The sequence below is a fragment of the Xyrauchen texanus genome, chromosome 15 (genome assembly GCF_025860055.1).
Source record: "Xyrauchen texanus isolate HMW12.3.18 chromosome 15, RBS_HiC_50CHRs, whole genome shotgun sequence".
Taxonomy (NCBI): Eukaryota; Metazoa; Chordata; class Actinopteri; order Cypriniformes; family Catostomidae; genus Xyrauchen; species Xyrauchen texanus.
Genome location: NC_068290.1, coordinates 38,222,629 through 38,241,394, shown reverse-complemented (window position 1 = coordinate 38,241,394; position 18,766 = coordinate 38,222,629). Strand labels below are relative to the sequence as shown.

At 35.6% G+C, this 18,766-nt stretch overlaps 1 protein-coding gene across 1 annotated transcript; it reads left to right on the top strand.

The window, feature by feature from the left end:
• The first annotated feature begins 24 nt into the window (after positions 1 to 24).
• Positions 25 to 10,880, top strand: LOC127656381 (elongation of very long chain fatty acids protein 4-like). Its single transcript, XM_052144695.1, has 7 exons — positions 25 to 158; positions 839 to 929; positions 2,429 to 2,616; positions 5,917 to 5,997; positions 7,083 to 7,254; positions 7,365 to 7,492; positions 8,985 to 10,880. The coding sequence occupies exons 2-7, from the start codon at positions 863 to 865 to the stop codon at positions 9,294 to 9,296; spliced, it is 948 nt and encodes a 315-aa protein (XP_052000655.1). The 5' UTR covers positions 25 to 158; positions 839 to 862; the 3' UTR covers positions 9,297 to 10,880.
• Positions 10,881 to 18,766: the final 7,886 nt, after the last annotated feature.

Genomic DNA, 18,766 nt, shown 5'->3' with positions numbered 1-18,766 from the left:
ACGCTGTAGGATGCTCTGCACACGGATGATGATTTTATACGCGTCTGTTTGAACAGATCTGGATAAATCTAGGACACAGTTGTTCTTTACAGCACGGAATAACCGTATCGCGTGACCTTGCGCTGAATGTCATTAGACGGGGATTTAATCTCGCTACGGTAAGAATGAACGCAAATTATGATTACTGTGGGGTTGGCACTAAATGTTATATTTTGGCTGTTTAATGTTGATCTTATACTGTGAGTTTGTATTTTGGGTTATAAGAGAGGATAAAATTGAACACCAATGTCATTTTGCGTCTTCTGCTGTCTGTCGCATCGGCACGTTTGCGCAAATTCGTTAATTTTTGCATCGCATATCTTTAAAACGGTCGAAATGAGTTCACCTGATAAAATGGCATTGTTTACTTGGTTAGTTAATGGTGGTCACAAGTGCAACGCTTTTGATTTGGGAGAGGCCGCATGTGATGGCGGGTCTGCCAAAAACATATTTGGCGTTTTATATTTAATGAAATATTTGACCAAAACCTTCTACGTGTTACTGGATGAAAGTGTATCTTTTCATCTGTTACCATCATAATTCAGATCGTGCTTGTTAGATGTGCTGACACATGCTCTCCTGGTCTTTGTGCTGAATTAAACCCCCCATCCATACCCCACCCCCATCTATACCCCACCTACCCCAAGCCCCCCCCACCTACCACACCATCACTGTACTAAGGTAGGTATACTAAAACCCTTATACCTACCATTATGCATACCCCAGCATCCCTTTATTAAAACATCACCACATAATAATACTTGTGCCTTTTCATGTCTTTTTTGTTTTGTTTTCTCAGAACAATAGGATTTAAATCTCAGCGATGGATATTTTGAAGCACATAATCAACGACACCGTTGAATTCTACAAATGGAGTCTTACCATTGCAGGTAACTATAATATCTGGACTTCACTGAGTTGAATTATATCCATGGCAGAGCTCTGATTCAGTAAAGCTGGGAGTAGTGAAGGCACAGACTCTAGCCTGCTATTAGATTTCCCCATGAGAATGCTACTGCAGGTTTCACTTTGGGTGAACAAGGGCACTAAACTGTTAATAGACTGTTAATAGTCATGTAGCATAAATTAAGTGGGATCCAAATATCTGAGACTATATTGTAAATGTTGGATTTTTTTCATTTAAACATGGAAATAAACAGAAAGGTTTGACATAAATTAAAGATTGAAAATTGGTAACACTTTACATTAATGTTCCATTTGTTAATAGTTTATAAAAGGGTTCATTAATGCAGTGGTGTATTCGGGGCCATACACATGCCGTATGCATACTTTTTTCCCAGGGCTGTTTGCGTATAATGACTTCTAAGGATCAATATTTGCATATGCCCTCGGTATACCCACTTGTTTTGCTGCTTCAGAAGTCCATAATCTACTGTCCTTAGTTTCCCTTTAACTGTATTTAATGCTTTTTTGTGAGACTGATGATTTTTTGTTATTGGTGCATTATCACTTGAATTCGGCCACCAACAATTCTAAAACTGCTGCACTTTTAATTCAAAACATTTTGCAATTTTCTTTCATTTCCCTTATGATAAACACTATTTACTGCCAAAACAATGACAATAATCCAAGGAGAAGTACACTATTTTCATGTTAAACCTTTTCTCTCCCTTTCTCTCTTCTTCCTGGTCATTTTATTAAAGTGTTTTTCTTTTTAAATTTAGTAAGGGTCGTTCACACTGAATGCGTTTTGTTTTTTTTCATCTGTCCGAGCTGTTTTCCAGTGTGCAGCGCCTGTATATAATGGGTCATTTCACAATTCTGTGTCATTTAAGTCCCCATTACAAGTGCGTGTTTTATTTATATTGTTTAATTTCACCTGATTACAATTTTGACAGGCTTGTTAAAAAGAATAAAGACTTCTTATGATGTTACACTCTTCTGTGGGCTTAAAAGTTACATTTTAAATCATTGAGATCATTTTCTATTGCTCTGTGTCACTTCCTCATGTCCCAAAATCTGCACGTCAAACATCTTTGTCAAAAATAAGTGCTAAATCATTGGATTTCTATTTTCCCCCCACATACAGTTAAGAGTTTAGTGTTACATTCTCTCACTAACATGTATTCGTTTGTGTCATTTTAACACTGATAGTGGAGGTTTTTGGTGTGTCCCTTGATTTATTGTGCACCCTGTTATGTCATGAAACTATGACCTTTCATTGAAGATACACTGTATGTACATCACACTTTCTGCAAAATGACTCTATTATTTTATTTATTTTTTCCATTATTTTATGGTGTTAGTCATATGTTGTCAAGTATAACATTGGGAAGATACTGTATGTGGGAAATTAATGTCATTTTGAAACATTTAGATTCATGCAATAGATACAATTATATTAATGGGGTTTCATGTTTGTTTGTAGACAAGCGTGTGGAGAAATGGCCTTTGATGGACTCTCCTCTCCCCACACTTGCTATCAGCTTCTCATACCTGCTCTTTCTCTGGCTGGGGCCGAAGTACATGCAGGGCAGAGAGCCCTTCCAACTGAGGAAGACCCTCATTGTCTACAACTTTAGCATGGTCATCCTAAACGTTTTCATATTCAAAGAGGTGAGTTCACGTAATCTGTCTAGGTCTAAGGTTGTAGGGTGGGTCTAAAGGCTAAAGTATACTTTGGTTGTCCGTGTTTCTGAACGCTCCACGCACAATGCGTGTGATGTAAAGGACATGCGTTTGTCCTTAGCACAGTCCGCACGCAGCCCAGATTTTCTCAACACAAGGGAGTTACCTTCAAACATCTGTGCTATTAAACTGGATGTGTTATTATTCTAGTAAGTTTATATAAATGTATTGACTTTAACTTACTTAATATTCTCTTCAAACTGTTGCTCCGTCATGACAGTAATTGGCTTGAAAGAGGAAACTCATTGTAGAAGCAGATACGTCACTCTAATCGTGCTATAGCGCCCCTTGTGGCAACGTTGAGACTACAACATTGTGAACACATTTTGGAGTGCAACTACACATGATATCGAACTTGTGTAGCTAGAAGCATCTGCGTTCACAAACTTGCGTACACTGTAAAAAAAATGCGGTAAAAGACTGTAAAAATGCTACAGTTAAAAACATTAATTGTTAACGGGTTGTTAAGACAATGTATTTTTACGGTAAAATTATGTACAAATATCTATTTTTTATGTAAAAGGTATGATTTTCTGTAAAATTAACAGTAAAAAATTATATTATGTTCATTAAGACATTACATGTACTTTATACTGTAAATTATTGTTAAAATTACGGTAACTTACGGTACAGCTTGCGTGACACAGATAATTTCATTATATTTCATGGGAATAGTTATGTTTCTTCTTATTTTTAATATCAGTTATGTACATTGGGGTGATCTGTGTAATATTTAATGTAGTTTAGTTAATGTTTATTACATTATTTTAATCTCACATGTGTTACCCTGATGGTGTTTAGTGTTTGTGTGAGTAACACTGACGTTTATTGGTCATAGCTCCAGGAAGGGCCTCTATTGATTAATGTCATGTCATCATGTGCCCTTCTGTAATTATGACGGTGATGAACAATACATTATAAAGTGAAAAGCAGATTTTTACAGTTTCAGAAGGTTAATATCAAGTTTATTATTTGATAATATAAACGACAGTAATGCACCGTAATATATACAGGCATCAAAATTATATCCCGCAAAGCCTGAAACATGCTTACCGTATTTTTTACGGTGAATTTCTAGCGCTTTTGTAAAGAAATTGGTACTTTTATTCACCAAAGTGGCATTCAACTGATCACAGTGTATAGTCAGGACAGTAATAACGTGAAAAATTACTATTACAATTAAAAAAAAAATAAACTACTTAAACTACTTGTAACCCGCACACACACACACACACAAGATGAGACAGTCACAATGTATGTCAAAACTGCGTTTATTTGCAGGCAAACAAAAGTACAGCACGGAAAATCCAGAGGGAGAATGGTCAGGGTAGCGTAGGGTCAAAAGCCGGGGAATCAAAGATATAAACAAGGGGGCAAATCCAATGAGAGTGGTAGAGGGAAGCAAGGGTCAAAGCCGGGGTAATCAGAATAGAGTTGCGGGTAAACTAACCGGGGAGTAGGGGAACAAGAGAGCTGGCAAGCTAAGGGGGTACTTAATCACAGGGGGGGTCAGAACTAGACGAGACTAGCGGGGGGCAAAGACAAGGGAAACTAAACACAATAACCAACAGGCGTGAGACGAAAGGGCAGTGATATATATAGGGGAAAGTGCAGGTGTAAACAATGAAAGGTGATGAGACGAGTACAGGTGAAACTAATGTGGAGATTGAGACGAGTGCAGGTGTACATAATGTTCTGGCGATTGGGAGCGGGCATGTGAGCCCGAGGGGGGAGATAGTGTACGAGCATGTGAGCTCGTAGGAGCAAAAACGAGCGTGCAAGCTCGAGCGAGCAAAACCGGCGTGGAAGCCCGAGGGAGCAAAACGAGCGAGGAAGCTCGAGGGGGCGGAGCGAGGGAGCGGGGTTCGTGACACTACTTCAAAGAGTTCTCATCAAAAAAATCCTCCACGTGCAGCAATGACAGCTTTGCAGATCTTTGGCATTCTAGCTGTTAGTTCTGATACTCAGGTGACATTTCACCCCACACTTCCTGAAGCACTTGACATAGATGTGGTTGTCTTGTCGGGCACTTCTCACACACACCTTACAGTCTAACTGATCCCACAAAAGCTCAATGAGTTTCTTTGCCCAATCTAACCATTTCTTTTTGTTTTTCTGTTTCAAAAGAGGCATTTTCTTTGCAGTTCTTCCCATAAGTCCTGCACCCCTGAGTCTTCTCTTTACTGCTGTACATGAAACTGGTGTTGAGCGGGTAGAATTCAATGAAGCTGTCAGCGGAGGACATGTGAGGCGTCTATTTCTCAAACTAGAGACTCTGATGTACTTATCCTCTTGTTTAGTTGTACATCTGGACTTCCACATCTCTTTCTGTCCTTGTTAGAGCCAGTTGTCCTTTGTCTTTGAAGACTGTAGGGAACACCTTTGTATGAAATCTTCAGTTTTTTGGCCATTTCAAGCATTGTATAGCCTTCATTCCTCAAAACAATGATTGACTGACGAGTTTCTAGAGAAAGCTGTTTCTTTTTTTTGCCATTTTTGACCTAATATTGACCTTAAGACATGCCACTCTATTGCATACTATGGCAACTCAAACACAAAGACAATGTTAAGCTTCATTTAACAAACCATATATCTTTCAACTGTGTTTGATATAATGGCAAGTGATTTTCTAGTACCAAATGATCAATGTAGCATGATTACTCAAGGATAAGGTGTTGGAGTGATGGCTGCTGGAAATGGGGTCTGTCTAGATTTGATAAAAAATTATGTTTTCTTTTTGTGTTTTTTACATCAGTAATGTCCTTTGTGATCAATTGAATGTTACTTTGGTGAATTTAAGTACAATGTCCTTGTGAAACAGCAAAATCTGTACATTATTCCAAAATGTTTGTCCACCAGTGTACGTGTTGTTGCATTGTAATTACATTTAAAGCACCTGCATTTAATTACATTTGTAGTGACGCTGTTTACTTAACCTCTAACCCTAAACCCAAACCCTTAACCTACCTTTACCTTAACCTAAGTAGTAACAAATGTGAATCTTGTGAGAATTTCAAACTATTAATGTAACAACATGTGGTTACACAGAAAATACATTGTATTGTATGTATTTTAATGTTAGTACATAGTAGTTAAAGACAATTGCTCTAAAATGTGAAACAAAGTAATAGCAAAGAATGAGAAGGCGTGTCCTAACGTTTGACTGTAGCGTTTCATGAATTTTAAAAGGGATTCTGATTTGACATTTGATTATATATTCTATTCTAGCTCTTCCTTGCTGCACGGGGGGCTAACTACAGCTACATCTGCCAGCCTGTTGACTACTCAGATGATCCTAATGAAGTGAGGGTAAGTGTGCTTCCTAGATGCCATCATCCTCAGTTGTCCGACACTGTGCTTGTGCACTGAAACTGGACCTTTGATGCTGCTCTCCAGTTACTGGCCTTAAGTGTGTTAGAGTTTCACTCTGAGATGTCACATAAACATACACACATACATCATCTGACTTTCTTGAGAAAATGTTACATATTTTCAGCAGAGTTCATTCAAAGATTGTCATGTAGTTTTTAATGATACAGTTAATTGTTTCAGTTATCACACAACATATGGGGTATTTTCAAATAACAGCTATTAATAATATTATCTGTGGGGGGTTCAAAATGTACATATATTGTATAATTATATGGTTTCCCTATATGTGTTGATGATTATATATTTTTATTATATTTTATAGTATTATATATTTTACATATTGTTTGGTTAATTTTATGAAGGGTGCCCAATAATTGAATTGAATGGAGCTGATATTATAGAATTATCATTTTACCTACCAGACAACTTTCACACAATTATTGGATTTTTAAATGTTTATTATTATTGCATTTGTATGGTTAAATCTGAATATATTTCAATATTTGTTTCTTTTTTTATCTGAAAACAGAGTTTTACACATTTTGTGTTGCTGTACAGCCAAATTAAAATCTAAAATGAAAGTGTATATATATATATAAACAATTTAAAATTAAAGTTGGCTTTTTAGAATAATGTCCAATCAGTCTAATCAGAGAAAAAATAGACATAATTAGTTCAAATTGTTTGTTTTTAGGCTATGTGGATTTTGAATAATTTATGTATTTTTATTGCAATTCACTAAATTCCTCTTCCTGTTATTCGATTTGAACTTCCTGTACAGTGTGGCCAAATTCTGAATGGAAATTAAGCCAAATCTTCACGTTCTAAAATCAGGTGTCTTAATAGTTTGAGGATGCAGATGGTTGCAAAGAGCTGAAGCTATAGCCACATTTCACAAGGAGTCTTAAACTTTCACGACTACTGCAGAAATATACCCAAACACAATTAAAGCCACTTTTATAAATATTGAAGTTCATAAATGTTTTCTAATAATACTGTTCTCTTTATTTTGTAATGGGCAGGTGACAGCAGCCTTGTGGTGGTACTTTATCTCTAAAGGTGTGGAATACCTGGACACAGTGTTTTTCATCTTACGCAAGAAGTTCAATCAAATCAGTTTCCTGCATGTGTATCACCACTGCACCATGTTCACTCTGTGGTGGATTGGGATCAAATGGGTTGCTGGTGGACAGTGTAAGTGTTAAATAAGTAAATAAGCAATTTAATGAGAGATTATATGGATTTCAAATTCCATCTTGTATGTCACATTACAAGGATCGAATGTGCCTTTTTCTCTCTTGCAGCATTCTTTGGGGCTCACATGAATGCAGCAATCCATGTCTTGATGTACTTGTATTATGGGCTGGCAGCATTTGGTCCAAAAATACAGAAATATCTGTGGTGGAAAAAATATCTGACCATTATCCAAATGGTAAATGGTGACATTTTGCAAGGAACATTTGAGAATGGTATTGGATGTTCATGGGGAAATTTCTGTCAAAGACATTTTTTATTTTTTATTTCTTTGTAAGTATAAATTACCAGGGTCCAAGCACTTGTAAAGAGAACATAACAAAAATAGCCAAAATTTACAGAATAGATGCTGTGGATGCTATGGACACTTGTTTTGGAGTTGAATTACAACTGCTTTGATCACAGTTGCACAATTAGGATTTTCTTAAGTTTTAGTTCCATCCAGCTTTGGAATTGGATGTAATTTGGCATGTGCCCTCAGAATTCTGTTGTCCATGTGTACTAAGTTTTTTATGATTTGATATTACACTCACAGGATTCAGGCCAATTAGTCATTATTTTGTTTGATTATACATACATACTAAAATTCATGCAAATTAGACAAACCGTTTAGGACAAGTTTGAACAAGTAGGGTTTTGTTGTAGATATCGACCAATTGATTTGGGGACACTGAAGAATGGAAACATATATTTTCATTGTAGCCTAACAGTTCTGGAGTTATTAGCTTATTATTATGCCACCTTGTTTCCAATTTGTACAAAATATGTTATACAGCCTAATCTGTAAGTGGATGCCAAATTATTGGCCATTACCAATAGGAGATGTTGGTTGCTAAAATTGGATTGGCTGCTGGCGACCATTTTAATCTATCCAATCTATATTGTAATTATAAATATTAATATGCATCAAAGAAGATGCATGCCAAATTCAAACTTTCTTGATTAAACAGTTTTGGAGTTATGAAGGTTTTTAAGTAGTATCTCCAATTTCATTTCCCTTAATAAATTGTTTCCTCCATTTAAAATTTTCTGAAAAACATACTTTTTCCTAGGCCATTTCTCTGATTCGCACGTAATACAGCCTTTTTAAACTTGTAAGTGGATGCCAAATTTCATAATGCTTGTCCAATCATATCACAAGTTATGAGCTGCTGAAATTTGATTGGCTTCTGGTGACCATTTTTATTGATTTAGCCAATCAATGTTTTAAGGATATGCACATTAAGAAGATGCATGCCAAATTCCTACCTCCTTGATTAAACAGTTGTGCAGTTATGGTGCTTTTTTAGCAGTATCTCCGATTTCCACCTACAAAATTTTCAGCCATTCTTCATGTTCTGAAAAACCTACTTTTTCAAACTCATCCTAGGCCTTTTGTCTGATTCGCACGAAATTTGATATACAGATTTATTTTGGCAACCTGTAAGTGGATGCCAAATTTCATAACGATCAGCCAATCTAAATATATAGAGTGTTGAATGGAGATTTTTTCAATTGCAATTACTGTTTTTTAACAAAGATGAAGTATAGTTTGAAGAAGTGCCTTTTTTCCAAATTTAAACCATTCCAAATTGCCCCTAATTGAAGGATCAACCATAAAAATGACTTAACTGATGATCAAATCTAAAAGGGCTTTGCCGTTATCTTGTATCTGTTGATTTCTTCCACAGATCCAGTTTTACATCACCATTGGCCACACTGCTTTGTCGCTCTATTCCGACTGCCCATTCCCTAAGTGGATGCACTGGTGTCTGATTGGATACGCCCTCACCTTCATCATCCTCTTTGGGAACTTCTACTACCAGACATACCGTCAGCAGCCCCGCCGTGAGGCTACATCCAAGCCCAGCAAAGCCCTTTCTAATGGAGCATCTAATGGATCCCTTATGGCTAGCAACGGAAATGCTGGCAAGATGGATGAGAAACCAACAATGGCCGAGACCAGCAGGAGAAAGCGGAAGGGAAGAGCAAAGCGTGATTAAACCAGATCAGAAAGAAAACCAGACACAGGCAGGCATACATACAGATGCAAGAGAGACCACGGATATGGAGAGACTCATTAACAGGTTAAGGATGTGTGATTCATTGCTACAGTGAATTAGATGGGTGTATCAGCTGAGAATAATCCAAAATTGTCACGAATAAGTCGAGCTTCTGCAGCAGAGGAGAAATGTAAGCTTAAATGTAGAGAGATGGGAATACATACAGTTTCCCAAATTATAGACACTTATGGAAACTTAACTCACACTTATAATGTCTGAATGTCATTGCATTAGATAATAAAATATCAAACCATGAGGCATCTGCACACTTAATGCTGCTAGAGATTTTCTCAGAACTATCTTCACTTTTCTGAAGACTTTTTGGAGTGACTTTTTATCAATTGGTGTCATGGTGATGTCAGTTTCTCAAGTTCACAGAGGTGTCCTTGCAGGAAGAGTGATTGTGCTATGTTTCTTAAAAGAAATGCCACTTGGTTTAATATTGTATTATCTAATGCAAAGACTTTCGAGCATTTTTAAAGTGTGGCCTATGTGTCTAAATGTGGCTAAATCATTTTTGGGTCACTGTATGACTAATTCTTGAAGGATCTTATCAAAGTATGATATATATTGTCTGTTACTTTATTCTATGTATCTGCCTTTTTTACATTGTTGTCCTAATGCCAGATAAGACCTGTGTCTTACCATTGTTCTGTAAATTATTACAAAAATACTTCATTTTTTTTTTCATTTTTGTTTTCATAATTTATTAAAGTGGGGTCTGAACATCTGAGACCACAAGTGAAAATGCTTCTGTTTTGCATTTTTCAAATAAATAAAAAAATGTCATAACAAATTATTATGTTCAATGTCACAAATTCACTTCCATTTAAATAGTGATCCCAAAAATAGTGCAGAATAGCCCCCCAAATGTGACTTATTTCAAAATTAGGGATGCATTGATATAGAATTTTAACATATCGATAACTGAAAATTATTTTGATTTTGACCAATAACCGATATGATTTATGCTGTTTTATCTGTTCTTTTAAAAACAGTGTTCACAGTGAAATCTCCAAGAATGTTACAAAAGAAATAACCAATAACATTTTAGGAGTTTTGTAACCTGGCTTAGAAAAAAGTTTTATGATAACACTTTATGATTAGCTGCTTCCAGTATTGGCCAAATCAGTCCAATATTGCTCAGTTCTGATATATTCAAGGGTATGTCCTGCATCCCTATTGAGAATAGCTTTTGACATCACCAAGAGGTTATTGAAAATCAGCAAATCTTTCAATCATAAGCATAAGATACATAGCTTTTAGTTTTCTTTGGGAAATATGTTTGCAGCTGCAGTATTGCATTGTACATAAAGTCCTAAGATGCTCCAAGTCATAGTTTTTCATTTCACATCGTTCCGAATCCTAAAATACGTGTTTTGTCTTGATTTTTTTAATAATGTTGTATAATGTGTGCAGTTTTGTACATTGTGCTTTTGAAAATGTAATGATCATCAACAGCTCTGGCATTTTCTTTTCTTTTTAAATGACAGATATACATTGCTGTATATAAAATAAATTAAAGCAAAGTCAATTTTGTCTGCAATTTTGTGTCTAAAAAAACCCTTGTTACTTGCTCACTCTATTAGTGTCAAGCAGTGGCATCATGTTATACTTCATCTAAAACTACTTTAACCCTCCTATAGGTTTTCGGTCATTTTTGACCGGAATCACTTTTGCTGATTTAATCAAAATGGTTTCTTTTATCTGAATGGTACAGGACTTAGTGACTTTTTCTCTGACCATGATTTGATAAGTCTTAAGTGGTCGTAAATCAATATCTTTTGCGGTCGAAATTGACCAACCACTGAAAATGAAAGGGAAAGACCACAAAACAGAGCATTTTCTTTAAATCCGTCAAATACAAACAATAAATCAAGCCACAATGCAGAAAAAAAAACACAAAGAACTGAAAGGGTGAGACTATAAGACACACACACACACACACACACACACACACACACACACACATATGTTGGTCTACCTATCATTATGAGGACTTTCCATAGACATAATGATTTTATACTGTATAAACTATAAATTCTATCCCCTAAAACTAACTCTCACAATTTTTTTTTTAAATAAAACATAGTTTAATGTTTTTTAAGTGATTTAAATTATGGGGAGACTAGAAATGTCCTCATAAACCACATTTATAGCATAATACCCTTGTAATTACCAGTTTGTAACCTAAAAAAATGTCCTCGTAAACCACATAAACATGTGGTTTTTATGATGCACATTTACAAATGCACATTTTTATGCATTTATTGTTGTTTATTATTGCTTTGCACCTCACTGACTTGAAAATGTTTGCAAAATAAATTTTTACTATAGAAAATTTGAAGACTAAATGTTTACTCTAATTCTTCTGTTCTCTTATTGCATTTTCACAATTTCTGCAGTTTATTTCTGTTAACTGCAAAAACGGACAATTCAAATCCATTTTAAAATGATAAACTTTGACAAATAATAGTTTGATCATGTCTAAATATCTATCAAAATGCATATCTTGTGGTAAAATATAATATTAGGGTACACCAAGCAGACAGACTGCACAGTTTCTGGCTAACATCAATTTCAAGTCATGTTATTTATATTTTGTTCACCAGATGGCAGCAATGCCTATTTATGAAGACCATAGGAGTGTTAAACAAAGTGTTTCTACTGCTATGATTTTCATACTTGCAGATTTTATGACATTAATTGAGAGACTTCTAGATATTCATTGCTACTTATAAAAATGTATTTGTCTCTCCTCAGAACTATTTAAGTGAACTGACCAGGACCAAGAATATGCACTTTACCTTTTACATATTCAGTAGGGTATACAGAAAAGAATTATTTTGTGAAGTAAATACAGCAGAACAGATCGAGTACTTTCTACATTGAATAAGTTAAAGCTTGAACTTGAAAATATTAAATAAATTCTACATTTGAAATTGCAAAACTTATTTGAGTAAATTTCACAGGTAAATAAATTAAGTACATTTTACTTGGCTTTTTGAAGCCGGTGTTCCCAGCATGCACCGGCTTTGAATAATTAATTAGCTTTCATGGTTTCACTGTTTGCAAGTTTATTTACATCATTTTTATTATTGATTTTGCTGTTATGTTTTGTAACTTCTAGTTTTGTAAAGTCTAAAGTTCATATTCTACTCAAAATGAGCTGTTCATTACAACAAAAATGGTTGCTCTGAATTTTGCTTCTATAACTAGTAATGCAAAGTGATGTTGACTAATAGACTACATAGCATGCATTCAGCTCTCCCGTGGAAGACTGAAGGGTGAGGGTCAAAATCCCTTGTCTCTTCAGATATATCAATACATATATATATATATCCTTTTATATCAATATCTATCTGTATTCTGTTGCTTAACTTCTTTAATAAAGTGATGAATTAACTATATGCATGATCACATAATCAATTCTATTTTCTTATGCATAACTGAAATATACTTTGAATCATATGTGTGTTGAATGCTAACTAGTCTCTTTTAGGAACATTCCAGAGTCTCTCTGTCCTGCACGTAGGCTGAAGGTCTTCTGGGGATAAGCTTATCTGTGATGCTCTCCAGCCCCTGAGAATGCGTTAAACATAGGTTCCAGATGTATTCTGTGTTTGATTGTTACCTTTCCATGACTAATTATATGGTTTAAAGTCCTATGTAATAATACCTGAATAGTAGAAGTGTGATTTTCTCTTATTATTTCTTTAGGGAAGAAATGTATGTTATTTCAACCCTCTCCTCTGCCCGAGGAGTGAATATTTTATCTCTCTGTTTTGGTTTAAATGGCCTGATAACGTTGTGCTCTGGCTCTCTTGTGCCCAGAGAAGAACTGTCGTTCGTCAGTGTTTTGTGTGTGCGTTTGACCTTCTACCCGGGTTTTGAACCCAGGGATGCACACCAGGCCGACTCGAAGATGCCCCGCGACCATCTGCGAGGTCACTTCAGATGTAAATCTCGGGCTCGGACGACAAGTGCGCTGATTAATGTTGATAGGCCGCATAGCTGTCTATATGTTGTGACTTTATGGTCTTTTAGCCAATCAGGAGTAAAATAATGGAATGTACGTCCTTGCAAATGGTATAATTGATGTAAGATTTTGTGTAAGGTACGATTTGGCTTTCGATCTCCTCGTGAGACCTTGCCGCTGGCTCTACCAATTTCACTGCAGACTATACTTCAGTAAATTTTTGATTCTTTAATTGAACTTCTTGACTCATGGTCTTCTTTCTCCATATCCGGTCCGGATCATAACTGTTATACCCCTAACAGTATGTCAAGTGGTACATGATTAAAAGTGTTTTTTAAGAAAGTTCAAAATGTGAAATGATCCAATAAAATTCCCATCATTTGCATCATATTTGAAAGTAAATGTTACTGAAATGTATTAACTGTATTTACTGAAAAGTTTAAGTTAATTGTATTCATTTCAATCAATATTATATCAGGAAGTTAGAAAGTAGATTTTATTCAATTTTATACCATTAAAATGTACCTTGAAAAACTGGGTGCAAAAACTTGCAAGTAAATCTAACTAGAAATTTGTATTAATTTTTTTTTTTTTTTTTCAGAGTACAAATGTCTGAGACCACTTTGAAAATCTAAATTTAGGACAACAAAGTTCAATAAAGAAAGAAAAATATTGACAGAAAATGAAGACGCACAGTTTTTAGGTCACTAGTCTAATGTAAAGAAAATGTGTGATATTAAACATGATAAATTCTTTGTATAAAAGGTCAAATTTTTTGCTTTCATTTAAGCATAAAAGATGCTCATTAGAACCAGAACATTCTCGAGACAACATGAATCATCATGTTTAATTTGAACCTAAAATCTGTATGTTTTTAGTTATGTTATTTGTCAACTACTCAATTATTTTTATAATGCTCACATTGTAACCCACAAATGGAAAACTGCTCCAATATTTGCAGTTTGTTTCAATGTTCTCTCTCTATGGTATGTAGAATCTAGTGTCATTTCTGCTTTATGGATATCATTCTGTAATGTGAGATCTTCTTCTTGTTCTTTCCTATGTTTTTCTTTGCCAGTGGAGACCTCTTGCGTTCAATATAGTTTAAGCACAGCTTTGGTGACCCGCAGCAGCACAAATGGCTACTCTTAACCCTCTGCCAATGATCAGCTGCATCAGCGCTCTGTTCCACCCTCTCAGTCATCCAAAGACTGCTGAAGTCCTGAGGACCAATCAGAATGCTCCTTCTCCTCCTCCTCAGCAAAGACAAAGGTTTCCATGGTAACTGTACACACCTGTTTAAGATGTGATTTACCATGTGCTGACACCTATTCCTAATGAACATGTAATGCATTCATATTACAGATTGATAATTGTGTATTTTTTTTATTACAAGAAGGCATTCATTTGGCATATCCATCAGTCAAAGAAATTAGGTTTATTTGAAATATTTCTTTGCCATTATACATTGTGTATTGGTTTTCCCATTTTTTTATTCACACTAGATCAATAACATTTAAATAGACATTTTGGTCCCACCGATACTTAAAATAAACACAAAAACACTGTATATTAAAAAACAAAATTCTCTACTATGTATCATATTGTTGACTCTTGAATGGTAATGACAGGAGGATATAACCTTGCTAACAGGGAGAGCAGTTGCCATTTTGGTTTGAAATGTTCCACCCATATCAGAAAATATTATATACGTTTTATTAAATTAGCTTAAGATGGCACAATGCTATTTGTTAGCATTCAAAGACATTCTATCAGGAAGACTCGCAGACTTGAGTGAAATTGAAGATGACGTTTATTTGATGAATATAAAACAGAAAAGTAATGTCTCTCTTTGGTGTAGGCCCCATCTGGTGGTCCGAAGTTGTAGTACTCCGAACCATCATATCCTGCCGGAGATAGGAGGCAGGGGCGAGGAGCTTACCCCCGTGCAGGACAGGACTCAACTGGTGGTGGTGGGGTGGTGGAGGTTGCAGTGTTAGCACACTGAAACAGCAATGTGATAGATTGTGAGCAGACTTATAAAGCAACGGCTTACATGTGATTGGCTGGGAATTACCCAGCTAATGGTGTGATGATGTACAGCTGCTAGTCTTCCCGCTAGAACTATGCTGCGCTTACATTTCTTTGTCTGATAAAATGTTTAAAATCTTACTGGAATTTACTTATCAAAATGGATTACACACTCATTTCCTAGAAGATTTATTCTCTAATTCAAAGTTTTCTACAGCAAAGTAAAAATAACTTTTCCAGGTCATGATTCTTGGGAAATATGAAGTCTCACTGTCCAAACTCTATTAGAAAATGCTCCTCATGTGACTGAGGAAAGAGACAGACATCCTCTGTTCTGTTGAAAGGCAGCTTCCCTGAAGCAGGATGAAGTGGGTTGAAGCATGTTATGAGAAAAAGAACTCCTTGCTCTGATTCTCCAAGGATGCCACAGTAATCTAATCCTTTTCCTGCCTGTCGGATGCTGAAAGATCAATGTAATGGACCAGAGGTTTTATTTATTTATTGAAAAAGGCATTGCTTATCCATAAATAGCAGTAAACTGCTGAAGAATGCAGAAAACAAGGTGGAAAAAAAAATTTAAAGCTCAGAAGGACACACAAGGGCGATTCTAGGATTATTTTTTGTTTTTTAAATTGGGGGGCATAAGAGGGGCTACAATTCAAACAGAGGGGCAAATCTGTTCAGTAGTTCAAGTCGCCAATACAAAGTGATAACTTATTAGCTTTTAATAGCGTTTATTCACTGTTCACATTACTTATAATACACACACTAAATTGGTTTATTAATTTAAATTCATTCATATTTAACGTAATCATTTAGTTGCAAATCATGTTTACATTGGATATACAAGTTATTTTTGATCATCTAAGCATCCTGAACATTTCAAAATTTAATTTTTAGCGTTTGTTTTTGCGAAACAATCAAACTACTATCAAAGTAACTACACTAAACTAAAATAATTAATAATTACCTCTATAAATTAGATAATTTGAAGGCAAACATGGCCAGTTTGTTTCATAATATCAAACCTCATGAGAACAGAACGTATATTACAAAGGTCAGTTTTGTCCAGAATTTGTCTATACTTCTTGGAGGTCCAGGCTTTGAAGCCCTTTTTTCTACATTATATTTGCCCTTATGTTTACCACACATATATAATACCATAACCACAGGTAAGTCCATGGGTGGTTCCTCATTAACATGGTAATGAGTACAATTAAATTAAATACAATTTTAAATGAAGTCTTATAGATTCTCCCTTTGTATGAAAATGAGTGCTGTCATTCGATTATTTTTTTTAATTGTGATTAATTGCATAATCCTATTGGTGGCTCTGATGCATCGAGGGACTGGAGGACCTCCGCCAACTGGGAGGACTCTATGGGGTGATTTCCTTCCATAACTTGGAAAATTTTGATCCCGGGTTTCGGCACCAATGTAAGGGGGTTAAGATGGGCAAGGAGGTGGCGAGAACCGGCTTGTCAATATAAATGCTAATTTAATGAAAACTTCACTCTCTTACGGACCGTCGTCACCGGCCGCCTTTATCCCTCGCGCACCCCATCAGGCCGATTGGGGACCGGGCATACAACATTCTAGGCCGGCCCCGCCCCCCTCCGCTCCACAAATACTTTTTAGCAAATCCCAACCCCTTGAACAATAGTAACAGTGATGTTTGCTTAGCAAGAGCATTTTTTGTTGTTGTTGAAACCTCACTATTTTTGAAGATCAATTCCTCTGTTTTGATTTATTTTAGTTACAGATGTACACCATATGGACGTTTTCGTTATGCCAAAATTAAATGAGGCTGGTCCATCATCTGGTCACTTCTTCATCATAGAATCTCAGCTGCAAAGCACCCCTGTAATACTCAATTATAAGACTGAATAGATGAATCAGTAAAACATTCTCCTAATGGCAGCAATTATAAACCTTCTTTACGTTACCCAGCTGCTACACCCCATCGTCATTCAACTACCAGCTGGCCACCCCTCTGAGCCCAGAGAGGTCATAACTGACCATCCCCCTCTACAACACACAAGCATAATTTAAAACACTGCCATTGCTGATGCTAAACACAGGAGTATTGTTTCTTGCATGGAATAAATTAACTGGCTCTCTCAAGTACTCCAAGGATAAATGTAAAGAATTTGATCAAAAGTATATAACTGAGGAAAAAAGCTAGACAATAGACATGATGCCCGTGCCGGCTTGTGGTAAGATTCCCAGATGGTAAGGGAGTGGATCTGCACCTGGGTGGAGTCAAATTGTATTGATCATGTCATTCTGTTGCAGGAGGAATCAAACTTTGATATTTGATTGGCTGTTTTTAATGTTCAGCAGTGGTTTAATATGTCTTCTGAAGCGATGCAATCACTTTGGGAGTGAAACAGATCTAGTCCCTTTTTACCATCAATCATTATTTTCACATTCAGAATGTGAAAGTAGAGATTTATAGGAAAAAAGGACTTATATTTTTCTCATCCACAAATATTATACCACTTCTGAAGACATTTATGGTTCAGAATATTCTGAATAAGCATTATCTTAATTTATTACTCAAAAAAGCATATTGCTCTCTCTAAAGTATTTGCATAAATTGACAAATTTAGCCATATAATTCCCCATATATCTACTCTATATTACTATATTATGAGTGTGGGGTAAATTGCCCCCAACCACCCTTTTTTTTTTAAATAATTTTTAACTTTCTATTATTATTATTATTATTTTTCTCTCAAAAATGATGTTGCTCCATCAATATTCAATACAAATAATAATAAATAAAAAATATATATTGATACACTTTGTGACCAGAAAAACATAAACAAACAAAAAAAATATTTAGGGGTGGCTTTAGCCTCATTGTGCTCAGTTCTTATTTTGTTTGTTCTTTAGAAATTCTTTTAAAAAAAAACGGCTTAGACTTGTTTTATGAGGTAATAATGTTTTTTGCCTATATTACCAGACTGACTTCCTCTCGCATTTTCTTAATACCAACATTTTTGGATATTATCCTAGCTATATGTCCCTACCAACTTTCAAACCAAACCAACGCCCTTGTTCTACAGCCCACCTTAGTTTTTATATTCACCGGCAAGCTAACATTCACTGTGCAAATGTGCTGTTCTCCAAAATACACTATTTATCTCTGCAATGTAATGAGCTCATTTACACTCTATCGACAATGTTTATAAAAAAATGACAGACTTAGGATCTTTGTTTCCGCTGTTGTATGTGAGATAATTATTTATTATTCAGATACACAAAAGCCAGTCGCTAAAAGCATCTCTAATGCTCAATGAAGACCCCGCCCTGCTGTGACGTTACCGTGTGAATATTAATCAGATTTGTAATGGCCTTTATACGACGCCGTACACTGTCATTACCCTTTGCCTTC